General features: G+C 45.9%; 1 protein-coding gene across 1 annotated transcript in view; it reads left to right on the top strand.

The window, feature by feature from the left end:
• The first annotated feature begins 2065 nt into the window (after positions 1 to 2065).
• PARD3B (par-3 family cell polarity regulator beta) overlaps positions 2066 to 12611 on the top strand; it is a 1035739-nt gene continuing 1025193 nt past the window's right edge. The window contains exon 1 of the mRNA XM_029225239.1: positions 2066 to 2484. Within this exon, the coding sequence (XP_029081072.1) occupies positions 2365 to 2484 (120 nt within the window). The 5' untranslated portion in view covers positions 2066 to 2364. The remainder of the gene's footprint in view (positions 2485 to 12611) is intronic.

The following is a 12611-nucleotide window of genomic DNA, read 5'->3' as shown; positions in this document are numbered from 1 at the left end:
GTAGAATTATCACACTCATTGTTGTTTTGTAGTTTCTATTTAACTTCTCACATCTGTAGGCCTTGTCGCCTCTACTATCTATAAGGCTTTTGAGGGTGGGAAGCAAGCTTATATTTTGTCATGGCTAAATGTTCTTTTTTTTGTCTCATCTGTTGGGGTTCACCATATGATTTAGTGGCAAGTGAATCAGGCGTGGCCAATAAATGCTGCATTCCTCTCGCCAGAGAGAGAGTATGTGACTTAAGCTTGGATATGCAAGTCCTCACCAGGAAAAGGCTCATTGATGTCTGAGATGGCTGGCTTTAAGGCTGTGTAAACCTGAAACACTGGGGGTGGCCATCTTTGCCTCCTTTGGGGAGAGCTTGTCTGAGAACGGAGACAACACGGAGGAGGAACACAGAGCCAACAGATGGAGAGAGATGCCTCTTGAGGACTTTGTTTGAGTTTCTGGATTCAATCTTGCCTCAAAGGAGTGAGCTTTGGCTTTTCTGATTTTATAAGGAAATAGATCCTGTCTTTAGTTTATTTAAATTAGTTTGTATTGGATTTGCAACCAAATTAATACTAATATACATCTTTTTCAAATCAACTTCTTGGTCCACATGATTTTCTTTGATGCCATTGACCTTATATAAGGCCCTGTACATAGAAGACCATGTATTTGTGTGTGTGTGTATATATATATATATATATATATATACACACACACACACATATATATATGGCATGTATGAATGAATCAAAAAAATTTAAAAGTGAAAGCCCATGAGCCCATAAATTTAATCTCCTGTGCTTTATTATACTGTCCTAGGCAATTCAAATTCAATTTAAGTGCATCTTGACATTGGAACAAATCTCTTTTTTAGAGAAATACACGATGTAGCCCTGAGGAACTTGTTGAATGAGCTGGATTGCGAAGAAAACTGTGTGGGGAGACCAGGGATTCAGCGTTGGAAGAACCAGAGTTCCTCTTAGCATAACTAACTCCATAGTCAGCTCATTCCCTTAACCCCCCTGGGTACTGTTCTTCACGATAAAACGGGAAGAATAATACAGGGTTATTGTTAGGCTCAAAGGAGCTCATTCATGTGTGAGCTAAAAATGGTACAGATGTTATTTGTTCATTTTTTCCCCCCCAGATATGTCAATTTCAATTGGTGATGGATACACACCTGCCAAATCATGAGCCTAAACGTGTTGAAATGTTTTTTTTTCTAGTCAAATGCACAACAGGAAGCACATTTCAGAAGGATATATGTGAACATACGCCATCATATCTGGGTCTGGGATGTGACCTCTGGGGGGAAAACTGAGTGTTCTCCGTAAAAGGAACCGTTTCCACTGCCACGTTGCCTCCAAGAATCCCTTCATTTTTACCATCAAAGAGCTTCAGGGGGCAGATGCGACGCTGTGCTTCAGACTAAGTTCCTAACAGGCCCTGTGGCCACCCTAGCAGCTCAGTACCTGTGAGCCTTCACGCCTCGGGGTGTTTTTGGTGGGCGTGGCGAGAAGCACCTGCTCCCGGGCTCTCCAAGAATCTTACTCCAATCCCCTAGTTTTAAGGGTGTAGCTCTGCAGTCTCCCAGCTATTCCCTCGAGTGTGCTTTATGAGATCCGGTTTCAATCCCCCGGTGAGAAGCTCTGAGGTCCCGTTACAATTCCCTAGAGCTCCATGTGTGTGCGGGAGGGACAGAGTCAGGGAGAGACCGAGGGAGGGGACGAAGTCTCCGGGCTCCGGTTACCGCCCGGCACGGCCCCCGCCCCGAACCGCCGAGTGCACTGCGCGGCCCGGGGAGCGCCGCGGCCCCTTTAAGAGCCGGGCCCAGGCTGGCCCTGGGGCCGCGGGAGCCCAGAGTGAGGCGCGCCGCGGAGGAGTTGGGAGCCGGCGCAAAAGTTTCCTCCCAACTCCGGCCCCGCGACCCGCCGCCGCCGCCCACTCCAGCCCGGGGCCTGCGGCCGGCCCCGCCACCGCCTCCGCCGCCGCCGCCAGGGCCAGGGCCAGGGCCGGGCCGGGCCGGCAGTTTCGCTTTGGCGGGCGGCGAGCAGCCGCCTGGGCCGGGCCCGCGCCGGAGCAGGAGCGGGAGGAGCAGCCGGGCCGCTGGACCGCGGCGTCCCCGGCCCCCCGCCACCTGGGAGGTAGCCCTCCCCGCTGCCGCCTCCTCTCCGATTCCCGCCCGCCGGCGGCCGCCTGCCCAGGACGAAGGGGCTCTGCTGCGAGCCCCCAGCCCTGAGGGGCGCAGGGGAGAGGCGCCCCGGAGTCTCTGTGCCCGCCCGCGCCCGGCGGCCCCCGAGAGTGGGGCCGCGCCGGCCGGCCCAGACACCTGTTCGGCCCGGCCCAGCCCGGCGTGGTCGCCGGGGGCCAGGATGAAAGTGACCGTGTGCTTCGGCAGGACCGGCATCGTAGTGCCCTGCAAGGAGGGCCAGCTGCACGTCCGGGAGCTCACGCAGCAGGCGCTGCAGCGGTACCTGAAGACCCGGGAGAAGGTGGGCGCGGCGCGGGGAGCGCGCGGGAGGGGCGGAGGAGGGGGCGCGGCTGCGAGCGGGCTCCCCGGGAGCGCTCCGCGGCCTCGGCACCTGCCAGGTGCCCCGAGGACAGGGTGGCGACGCTTGGGGGACGCAGAGCTCCTGGGCGACCTGATTTTTCACGACCTGTGGCCGCAACTTCTGGATGTTGCTAATATAACTGACCTGGGCGTTTATGGGCGTTTGTGGGTCTTGCTTGTCCAAGGGTGGCGTGGGTACCGCAGCATGAAAATCACTCGGGGGCTCGTTAGAAAGGCACCATCTGGTGACCCAGTCCAAGCCCACGGCTTCAGAGTCTGCTTTTCAACAAGCTCCCAGGTGATTGCACTGGCCACTGAAGTTTGACAAGCACTGCTTTAGAAGTTGTTTGAGCGAACAGATCTCAAGGGAACGCTTGAAGGTGCTGCTAACCTCAGGTGTGATTTTTGACCTGCTAAGGCCCGCCCTACGTCTACTCTTTGGATTAGAAAGTTGATTGGTTCAAGTATCAGATACTCGGAAGTTATAACTGATGTAGCCCTTGGAATTTCAGCCCCGTGAGCTGGCTTCCCTCAGTGACTAAGGCAGGAGCTCAGGTGGAAGGATGCTGTGTGCTTACACCAACCAGTCTGCACTTTGCTATTTTTACTTTAACACCACACAGTCTATCAACATTTACTAAGTGTGTGGGCTGTGTCAGGTCCCCGGTGACTATTGAAATGATGACAAAGAGTGTCCCCAGCTCTGTCCCTGAAGTCAGGAGCAAGTGAAAATTAAGTGGAACTCCGGAAGAGTGTTTTTAAGTGTGCAATGCACGCTTAAATGTTCAGAAGACCTAGCTGGCCTCTGGAACTCGTATTTTTGGGTAACATGCTGGGCCTCTGTTTCTTCTTTAATGGAAATTTTAAATGAAGGAATCCAAGAGCATCTTTTTATTTTTTTGAATCCTCAAATGGGATATCTTGTTTGCCCCAAATCCTCCTCAAACAGGACAAGTCATAAACTCTTGCTTTAGAGGCCAATGATTCTCTTAATATTTGTTCTCGTGCTGTGAGAACTGTCGAAATGGTGAGTTGGCCAGTTTCGAGAATGGAAAGATGTAATTTCTTTTAATGTCTTTTAGGTTATGCAAGGCATAAAAGTAATTGTGTTTCTTCTAAATATATAGTTGAGGCTTTTAAGAAAATCTCTTGCACCTCTGTGCCTCCACTAAGAATTATTATATAGGAAAAAATTCCACCCTGGATAAGTACATGTGTATGTTGCCTTGAACAGCCAAGAGTTGGAGAAGAGCATAGTGAATGATCTGTTAATATCTAAAATATAATCTCAGAAGCTGGACTCTTTACTAATGGAATTGAGGCAGAGAGAGAAAATAATCAAAGTGGCCTGTATGACTATATGAGTATTTACCCAATGGTTTTTCTTCCATTGTTACAGTAGTGTGCTGATTATATTGTGTAATTCAGTTGAAAACTGAGGTTTACACAAGTAACCAGTTGTCCTTGAAATCATATTTCCCTAAAGTAAGCTAGGGTTAAACCTAACAGTGTTATTCTAGGCAAATTATTAAAGTAGATCTCATTGAAGGATTGCTTTATTGAGATGATAAACTTATTTTTAATTGTTATTAAAAATAATTTATCTCTAAAACTTTGTATATTTAGAAGTTTAATACTTGGAGCTGTCCAAGTAATAGAAGTAAGCTATAAGCTTATAAATAACACATGGGGAACTAACTGTATGATATTTAATGCATTGTAATTTGATCTTAAAAGGTGTTAAAAAGCTATTGATATTCTGGACTGAAAGTATAATTTATAATATCACATATCCCATAATATAATTGTATTGATCAGTTTACTGTTATTACCAGACATTACATTTTTCTGTGTTTACATTTATATATTAGTGAATGTGACATTTAAAGGCCACCTGCAACTTAAAAATTCTCCCTCCCTTCTTCGGCTTTTAAAATCTCAATTTAATAACTGGCAAGTGATGTTTTTCCTTCCCAAAATATTCCTCTCTCATAGTTTCATTTTAAATAGCATTGTAATCATAACAAGGCTTAACTAATATTAAATGGTATTCCTAATGGAACTAAAATGTCAAGAAATACTCTGATAAATTCCATGGTTTTATCCACTGAATTTAGAAAATGATGGGAAAAGACCAGAAATGTCAAAATTCAATTTGGAAAACAGTTTGGCATAAATTCAATGTCTTTAAATAGGTGAAAGATTTAAAAGGCTTGTTTCCCTGGACAGCAAAGTTTTAAGCTCTTACTCAGTAGTGATAACACAACAACAAACATGAATTGTGCTTACTTGGTGCAGGCACTGTTCTAGGTGCCTTACATATATTAAATGACTGACTCCATGAGCTAGGTACTAATATCCCCATTTTACAGATGGGGGAAAAAGAAACACAGAAATATGACTAGTGCATGGTGGAATTGGGATTTGAACCCAGGAACTATGTCTCCAGGTCCTTACTCTCAGTCATTAATACACAGGCCAGTAGGTCATTATGCAGTGTAATTTATCTAATTAATTTTTTTAGAGTTTGTTTTAAAAAGATGATTCCATCTACAAACTGCTGCAGTAACCTATCAACCTAATGATAGCAGTTGTGTTTCTTGCAAAGGGATGGGACATCCACAAACTCCTCTTGATTTTATCTTTTACAGTATAGGTCTCTATGTTATAGGGAGAAGTCTAATTTCTGTGACAAGTATTGCAGGATTTGCATCAAGTATGTAGGATCTTCCTCAGTCTAATTACAAATGGAAAAATTGGGTAAGATCTCTGAGATATACAGGTAGAGGGGTAAAGAGGTAAAGAAACATGTTTAGCGGGAACATGAATGTAAATTAAGCCCGTTTCTTCCGGGGCCCTGAATAATTTAGATGGGAGAAAGGCAGATGTCAAGACTGAGGATACAGTTGAGGTTTGTACACTTTGAAAGGTAAGTGAAGCCCAAGGAAGCCATTCTGGATTTTGTGGGCAGCAGCAGAGAAGTAGCCACCTCCAACTGAGAAGAAACAAAGGAAACTGGTATTTGTGGAATGTGGGGAGCCAGCTGAATCAGCATCAGATAAGGCCAGAAGTAGGTAAGATGCTGAAGAGACGGAGGGAGCTTTGGGGAAGGCTTTAATTATGTTCTGAAATCTGGGACTTTGAGCTTCCTGTGGCCTCCCCCTCCCTGCCATTTGATGAACTCTACTGGTGAGGTGAATTGACCAAGGGGCAAGAATTATGGGGTGGCTTGTCTTTGGAGCCTGGTAGTTTGTCATTGTCCAAGGCTCTAAATCCAGTTCAGTTAAGTAGTTAGTGGAGAGGAGATGGTCTTAAGTAGTCAAGGTGGGGATCATTGAGTAATTAGTTAATTAATCATCAAAATTACGTGTCACAGATGAATGGGTAATTGAGCCATATCCTGCAGGGCTCTCAACCCTGGCTGATCATTAGTTACTCTAATTTTAACATTTAACATTTTAAATAATACAAATGCCTGAGTCCCTTTCTCTAAGATCCTCATTCAGTGGGTTTGGAGTGGAGCCTGGGCATAGGTATTCAAAAAAAAAAAAAAGTCCAAATGATACAAATGCCCAGCCAGGGTTGAGAGCCACTAATCTACTACTACTAATCTTTTGGTATCACTGAACTAATTTGATTTTTAAACTCATTTGATGGCAGATACTATGTCTTAGACACCTACGGACCAACCTGTTATTAGCAACTGTCTATCCACTCCTACCCTGAATGAATTCTCACAGCAGGTGCTCAAATAACTTATTAAATTGAACATTCATTTTATATGTAAGTAAATAAGGGAAAGATTTGTTTAGTAACAAAAGTGTAAATGAGTGTATAGTGTGTGTGTGTGAGTTCAGGAGTTGAATGAGATAATATGAACGTTGAGTTCATGGGGTAGTGGGTATGATGGAATTTTTAAGAAGATTTGCGGATCTGTATGTATGAGGATAGTTTTTTTTTTTTAAGTAAAGAAACATCTGATTGACTTTCAAAATGAATCTCCTCTGTATTCAGATATTTGGAATAATTTGTTTGTTTTGCAAGTTGAGATCAGCTTCCTGGATCTGAATGAAGATAAGAGCAATTATCTTTATTGATGAATTGTGAGATCAATGTAAGAATCTGTGCAGTAACGAGAATCTGGTATGATATTGTATGGGACTAACCTGGAGGAATAAATTAGAATTCTTGAATTCCTGAATTTTTCAGCTTTGGATGTCTCGTTTCCAGATGTTAAGTTTCCTGTACACATAAGCTAGACGTATACCACACTGGATTCCCAGAATGCTTTTCAGTTTATTGGGCACTGACTGACTAGAGTGCTTTATTTCCTATTCAGTCCTCTCCTCTCCCAATGTGTGGACTAGATATTCTTTCCAGCATGTGGATAGGATTGACTCACCATCAACAAGGCACATGTTTCTAACTTGGTTTTGGTTCTGTTACTCGACTTGCATTGAGCAGCCTCTGAGTTTGCAAACACAGGGCTCCTGGGGCCTGCTATGACCCACAGACATGTTTTTTAAGTTCTGCTCAGTGTTATATTTTGACTTAGTTGCCATGTTTAAATATTTTGAGATTTCATGGAAAAATCCAGAGTTCTGTCTTCTTTTAGGGAAAAAACAACCAGAAGCTCTGAGAATACTGGGCTTTACTTTCCCACATGGCAACCATCAGCTGGAGCTGAGGACACCTCTTTAGAAGGAATAATTATGCTCTAGTCTCCATTATTACCTTTCCCAATAGCTGAGTGTAAGTTATTCTCCAGCTAAAATGCTCTCAACAAGATTATTAAGATCTGACAGCTAAAACCCATGGTTACTTTTCAGTCATTATTTTTGATGATATCTCATCTTTTAAAACTCTCTTTACCCATGAGCTTTCCAGGATTTTTTTTTTTTTCCCCCGTACACGGGCCTCCCACTGCCGTGGCCCCTCCCGTTGCGGAGCACAGGCTCCGGACGCGCAGGCTCAGCGGCCATGGCTCACGGGCCCAGCCGCTCCGCGGCATGTGGGATCCTCCCGGACCGGGGCACGAACCTGTGTCCCCTGCATTGGCAGGCGGACTCTCAACCACTGCGCCACCAGGGAAGCCCCTCCAGGATTTTTAAACATGTCTTTCTCTTCTGTGTCTTTGCAGGTGCTCTGAATACTGTTTCCGTGTGTGCTGGCGGCTCAGGGTTCTGGCCTTTCTTTCAGTCGGATCTCATCCATTCCATGGCTTCAGCTACCCTCAAGCACACACCTCTAGCCTTGTACTTGCTATAGAACTCAGTATCCACCAGCCTGTGGACTTCACCTCCTTGATGTCCCACGTACAGTTCGAGCCCAGCCTGTCCTCTGTACATCTGCTTCTCTGCATTCTTCTGGAGCCTGTTTCTCCATTTCTGGTGCCACCATTCACCTGGTTATCTAATCCAGAAACCTGGAAATCCTTCATTCCTTGATGACCTCTCATCCTCCATATTCTACCACTTGTCTAGTTGGTCAGAAAGTTCCTTTGATGCTTCTACATGCTGTCTCTTTGATCTGCTTCCTCTTTTCTGCACCAAACCTTGCGTTTCTCATTCCTACCATGGGGAACTGCAGCAGACCAGTAACTGGCCTTTCTGCCTTTCCTAGCTCCCAACTCTTCCAAACTGTTCTCCATTGAGGACTTCACAGCTGCAAATCTGATCATGTCTGGAGTATTGCTGGGAATATTTGAATGGCTCTACATTGCTTTTAGGTGAAAACCCACTTTGCTTACCGGTCCAGTATCTTCTCTATTCCTTTGTACCCTTTAAATTCATACGTGCAACATAGTATTCTGTCACATTTTCCCCCACCCCAGGTAAATCCTGCTCATCTTTTGGGATGAGTCTCCAGTTGCCTCTTCTCTAGGAATTCCCTCCCTCCCTTTCCCCATCACCATCACTTGGGGGGCCACATTCTTGTGTTCCTAGAGCTCCCTATGCTGTGCTTTCGTTTTGAAAACTACATCTTACATTATACTGTCTATTGGTCCGGGTCTAGCAACTTAATAGACAGCCCCCGAAGGACAGTGGTTTATCCCAGCAAAGGGTTCTCTTTCTGGGTGGGAGGTGCGGGCTCTGACCCATACAACCAGCTGCCCACTGTTCCTTTTGGCTTTGGCATTTTCTGCAGATCCCCTGCACTGTGCTAACTGATGAACAAAGAGAGTGTGGAGGATGCCACAGGAGGCGTGGGGTCTGGCCTGGAAGTGGCAGACATCACTTTTGTGTCAGCACTCTACTGGTGAGACCGGCCATGTGCACCGTCTAGATGCAGTGGCCTGGGAAAGTAGTCCCCTTGGACATAGGAGAGCGACTAGCTGGGCTCTGCCACATAGTGCAATCATTTTGTCTCCCTTACTCTACTGTGGACTATTCAAGAACAAAGAATGAGTCTTATTTATTTTCCTATCCCAATTTTTAGCACAGTACCTGATATATAGTATATATACCAGAGATGCTCATTAAATTATATCAAATTTCACATCGTTTTCTTTCATAAAAATGAAAATGACCTTGTATTCAACACAATGTTTTGTAAGTTTGAAATCTTTATATGTGGTGTAGTTTTAAAAAGAAAGTCTAAATGCAACTTTTCTCTTGATTATCTACCGATACCTGATCACATCCACATGTGCTGTAGGCAGTAGTTTAGTGGTCTGTTATATCTGCCACACTGATTGTCTTTAGTAACAGCTTCAAATTCTGACACTTTGTAGAGTTTTGAGACTGAGTACTTGGCAGTTCTGGATTGTCAGTGAAGGAACATCATATGTTTTTGTTTCATGAAGATTTGTGCCATGCTGTCCCATATATTTGAACAATGTTTGATTTTCAGCATTTTATTCATTAATTTCATGTGGATTTTAAAAATGATTGTGGACTATCTCAATTTGGGTGGATCCATTATTTTTTTATTTTTATTTATTTATTTATTTTTTTGCGGTACGCGGGCATCTCACTGTTGTGGTCTCTCCCGTTGCGGAGCACAGGCTCCGGACGTTCAGGCTCAGCGGCCATGGCTCACGGGCCCAGCCGCTCTGCGGCATGTGGGATCCTCACGGCCTGGGGCACGGACCCATGTCCCCTGCATCGGCAGGCGGACTGTCAACCACTGCGCCACCAGGGAAGCCCGGATCCATTATTTTTGAAAGGCACTGTATCTGCATCTTGGGGCTGCCGAATGAGGTCTGCCTCCCATCTCGGGGCCCCACTGTTCTTTTGATTGCCGGACTCTTGCTCTTTGGGTTGCAATGAGATGGAATTGTGGGATACCAAGAGGACAGGATGTTTAAAAAGGTTTCACTCTAAAGTTAGTCTCTATCAGATGCAGTGCCAAGTATCATCCAGGTAAATACGCCCCGTCCTGCGCGTGTCCTCTGCCTCGGGTGAGGCTCTTAAACTCATCAGGTGGTCCTGGGCCCTGGAGGAGGAGCTGGTGGGGCATCACTTGGTGATGGAGGCAGATAACAGAAGAGATGTCTGCAACTCTCTGGCTAAACCACTCTCAGCAAGACCAGAGAACCACACTGGCAGGGGAAATGATCAGACCCATTCTATTGCTTCATTTGAGGCAGAAGTTAAGGGTATGTGGGGAGGTCTGATAATAGACTTCTGAAACCTTTTTAGGGAGATTTAGAGCAAGTCTCGCTACTGTTCTTTTTATTTATAGACACGAACCCTAGAAAGAGTAACCTCTAAGCAAAGATGGGCTTCTGACAAGGGATGTCTAGACATAATTTGTACTCTTCCCTATTTATAGGTAGATGGCCTATTTTGGGGAAGGGATGTGGAGAGAGTGGGGTACCTGACTTAAGAATGATGGGTAATGACTGCAACCTCTTACTTGAAAAAGTATGTCGCGTATTCAGCGAGGCCTTAGTCAGAGCCCCCAGTAGTGGATGCTTTGCTACAGTTGCTTTTAACAATCCAAATGTCACTTCAGAGGAGATTTTACGGAGTGACATTGGGTCAAGCATTGTGTTTTGTGCTGGAGATATAGCATAAAATAAGGCATGGTCCCTGCTCCATCAGTTTTACAGACTAAAAGGGCAGAGAAAAGAATGTAAATAAGCAACACAGTGTGGTAGAGGGGCCCTGGGGTGGTGGACAGAGGGAGTGGTTGACTTTGACTTTGGAGCAGGGAGAGATGGGGAAGTCATGCCGGTTTCACTGGGAGTTATATCTGGGCAGGGAATGGACATCTGCAGGGCAGTAAGGGTGGGGAGGGTACTGGAGAGACAGGATGGGAGAGAGAAGCAATCTGCCTCTGACTGAAGGTGTACCAGGTTTCCGGGGGGTGTGGGAAGAGAATGGCATTATGGAAAGTTTCCTCAGGCTGACTGTGGGAGGGAAGGGGAGGAAGGAGGCTGTAACGGGGAGGCCGGGTCCAGGCCAGGAGGCCTTCGCTATGACTGCCTTAAGAGCGTGAGGACCCAGTGAGGTGCTCCGGGTCGGGTGGTGATAGTGTTTGGTTTTCTTTTCTCTGTCGATTATCCTGGAGGATGGAGACAAAGGGAGCTGGGACTGGAGGTGGAGAACTGGTCCACGCCCTGGCTGTGGAAGTGGAGGTTAGACATATTGAAGCAGAAGAGGAAATGGGCTTGGAAACTTCAGGGGCCAAGAAGTGAGACTTAGGAGCTGACTCTCTGTGGCAAGGGAAGTATGGGTGGAAATGAGGGAGAGGGAGCCGCCTGAGGCTTCCCGGTTCACCATTAATGGACACTTCAGTGACTCCACCTGCATTCCAGGCATTGCGGCCTGGGGATCCGGAGACCAGTGGGACACGGTCTGTGCCCTCCAGGAGCCCCGTAGGTGGGGGTAGGAGAGGTGGGAGGCTGAGCGTGGATGAGAGGCTTGCCAGGGAGTGTTTGAGGGCCCAGCTGAGATCATAAATCATGAGTTCATAAAAGCGCCAGTCTTTTGCATCAGCGTTTTGACATTGGATTAGAGCCTTGATTCAAGATCGGGATTGAGGGCAGATGTGGAAAAAATGTGGTGTCCAGAAATAAAAGTGGTCAGACTGAGCTGATGATGGTGTGAACTATATTGGTGGCTTCCAGACTTTTGTGGTGGAGTCACAGTGGCTGAAAGCCCTCTGTTTGCCCCTCCAGACCCACGCCTGTGACCTGGGAGGCTAAGCAGTGTAAACTCTCTTGCTATCTGGTGTCTAGTTGGGGTCAGCCATGGGAGAGGTCCCAGCGCGAGGCAGCTCCCTTCTTGCCAGGTCATTGTGGGTTGGCGGCTTCCCTTTACCAAAGGACACAGCTCCCATCAGGCAACCCTCCCTGCATGCCTCTCTCCGCTGTATTGCATCCACTCCTTTCCCTGGCCCCTTGGGTACCAGGTGATGGCAAGGCCTCAGTACTTAGGAGTGCTATCCCTTAATGTTTTCCCTTAACCCTGGGCAAACCTTTATAAATAGTTTCTTTATTAAACTTCTAAGTGCCTAATTTGAGCGAACCATCTGTTTCCTGCCAGGGCATGGACTGATAAATACAGCAGTAATGGTTTTTCCTTTATGACCCAGTACCCACAACACATGTATTCAAATGAAATAAGTTTCAGGAGGATGCTTACCCTTATTATAAATGATGCCCTCTTATTTTTTATTCTATTGTTTTTTAAAAAATGTAGTTGGAGGGCACTCTGCCCTCACTGCCCACTAATGGGTTAGGGACCATAGTTAGAAAACCACTGGGGCTACCTGATGTTTAGGGAGTCCTGGATGGATCATCAAGTCAGATGACTCTAGAAATCTCCACAGGGTCCCATTATTTTTCTGGGTTGAGATAAAGTGTGAGGCTGAAGATAAATTCCTAACATCAGGTATGTGTTAAAAGGGTTTAAATTACAGTCTATGGGCTTTAATGCCAAGTATCTCATACAGATAAGATTTATAAGATCTTGACACTTGTGAATGGCCGGCTCCTGAGCTCAGAGTCACCTTGGCCCAGAAGTTCAGGTGGCTTGATAAAATCTTGGAGAAATTGAAAGAGTTTCACTTGCCCTCCCGTATTTCTTTCATCATGACATAGTCATAGTATTGGTAACT

This window comes from Monodon monoceros, unplaced genomic scaffold (assembly GCF_005190385.1).
Source record: "Monodon monoceros isolate NGI ecotype Baffin Bay Population unplaced genomic scaffold, NGI_Narwhal_1 Super_Scaffold_16, whole genome shotgun sequence".
NCBI lineage: Eukaryota > Metazoa > Chordata > Mammalia > Artiodactyla > Monodontidae > Monodon > Monodon monoceros.
The sequence above is the reverse complement of the archived record's forward strand: the minus strand, read 5'-3'. Positions and strand labels throughout refer to the sequence as shown.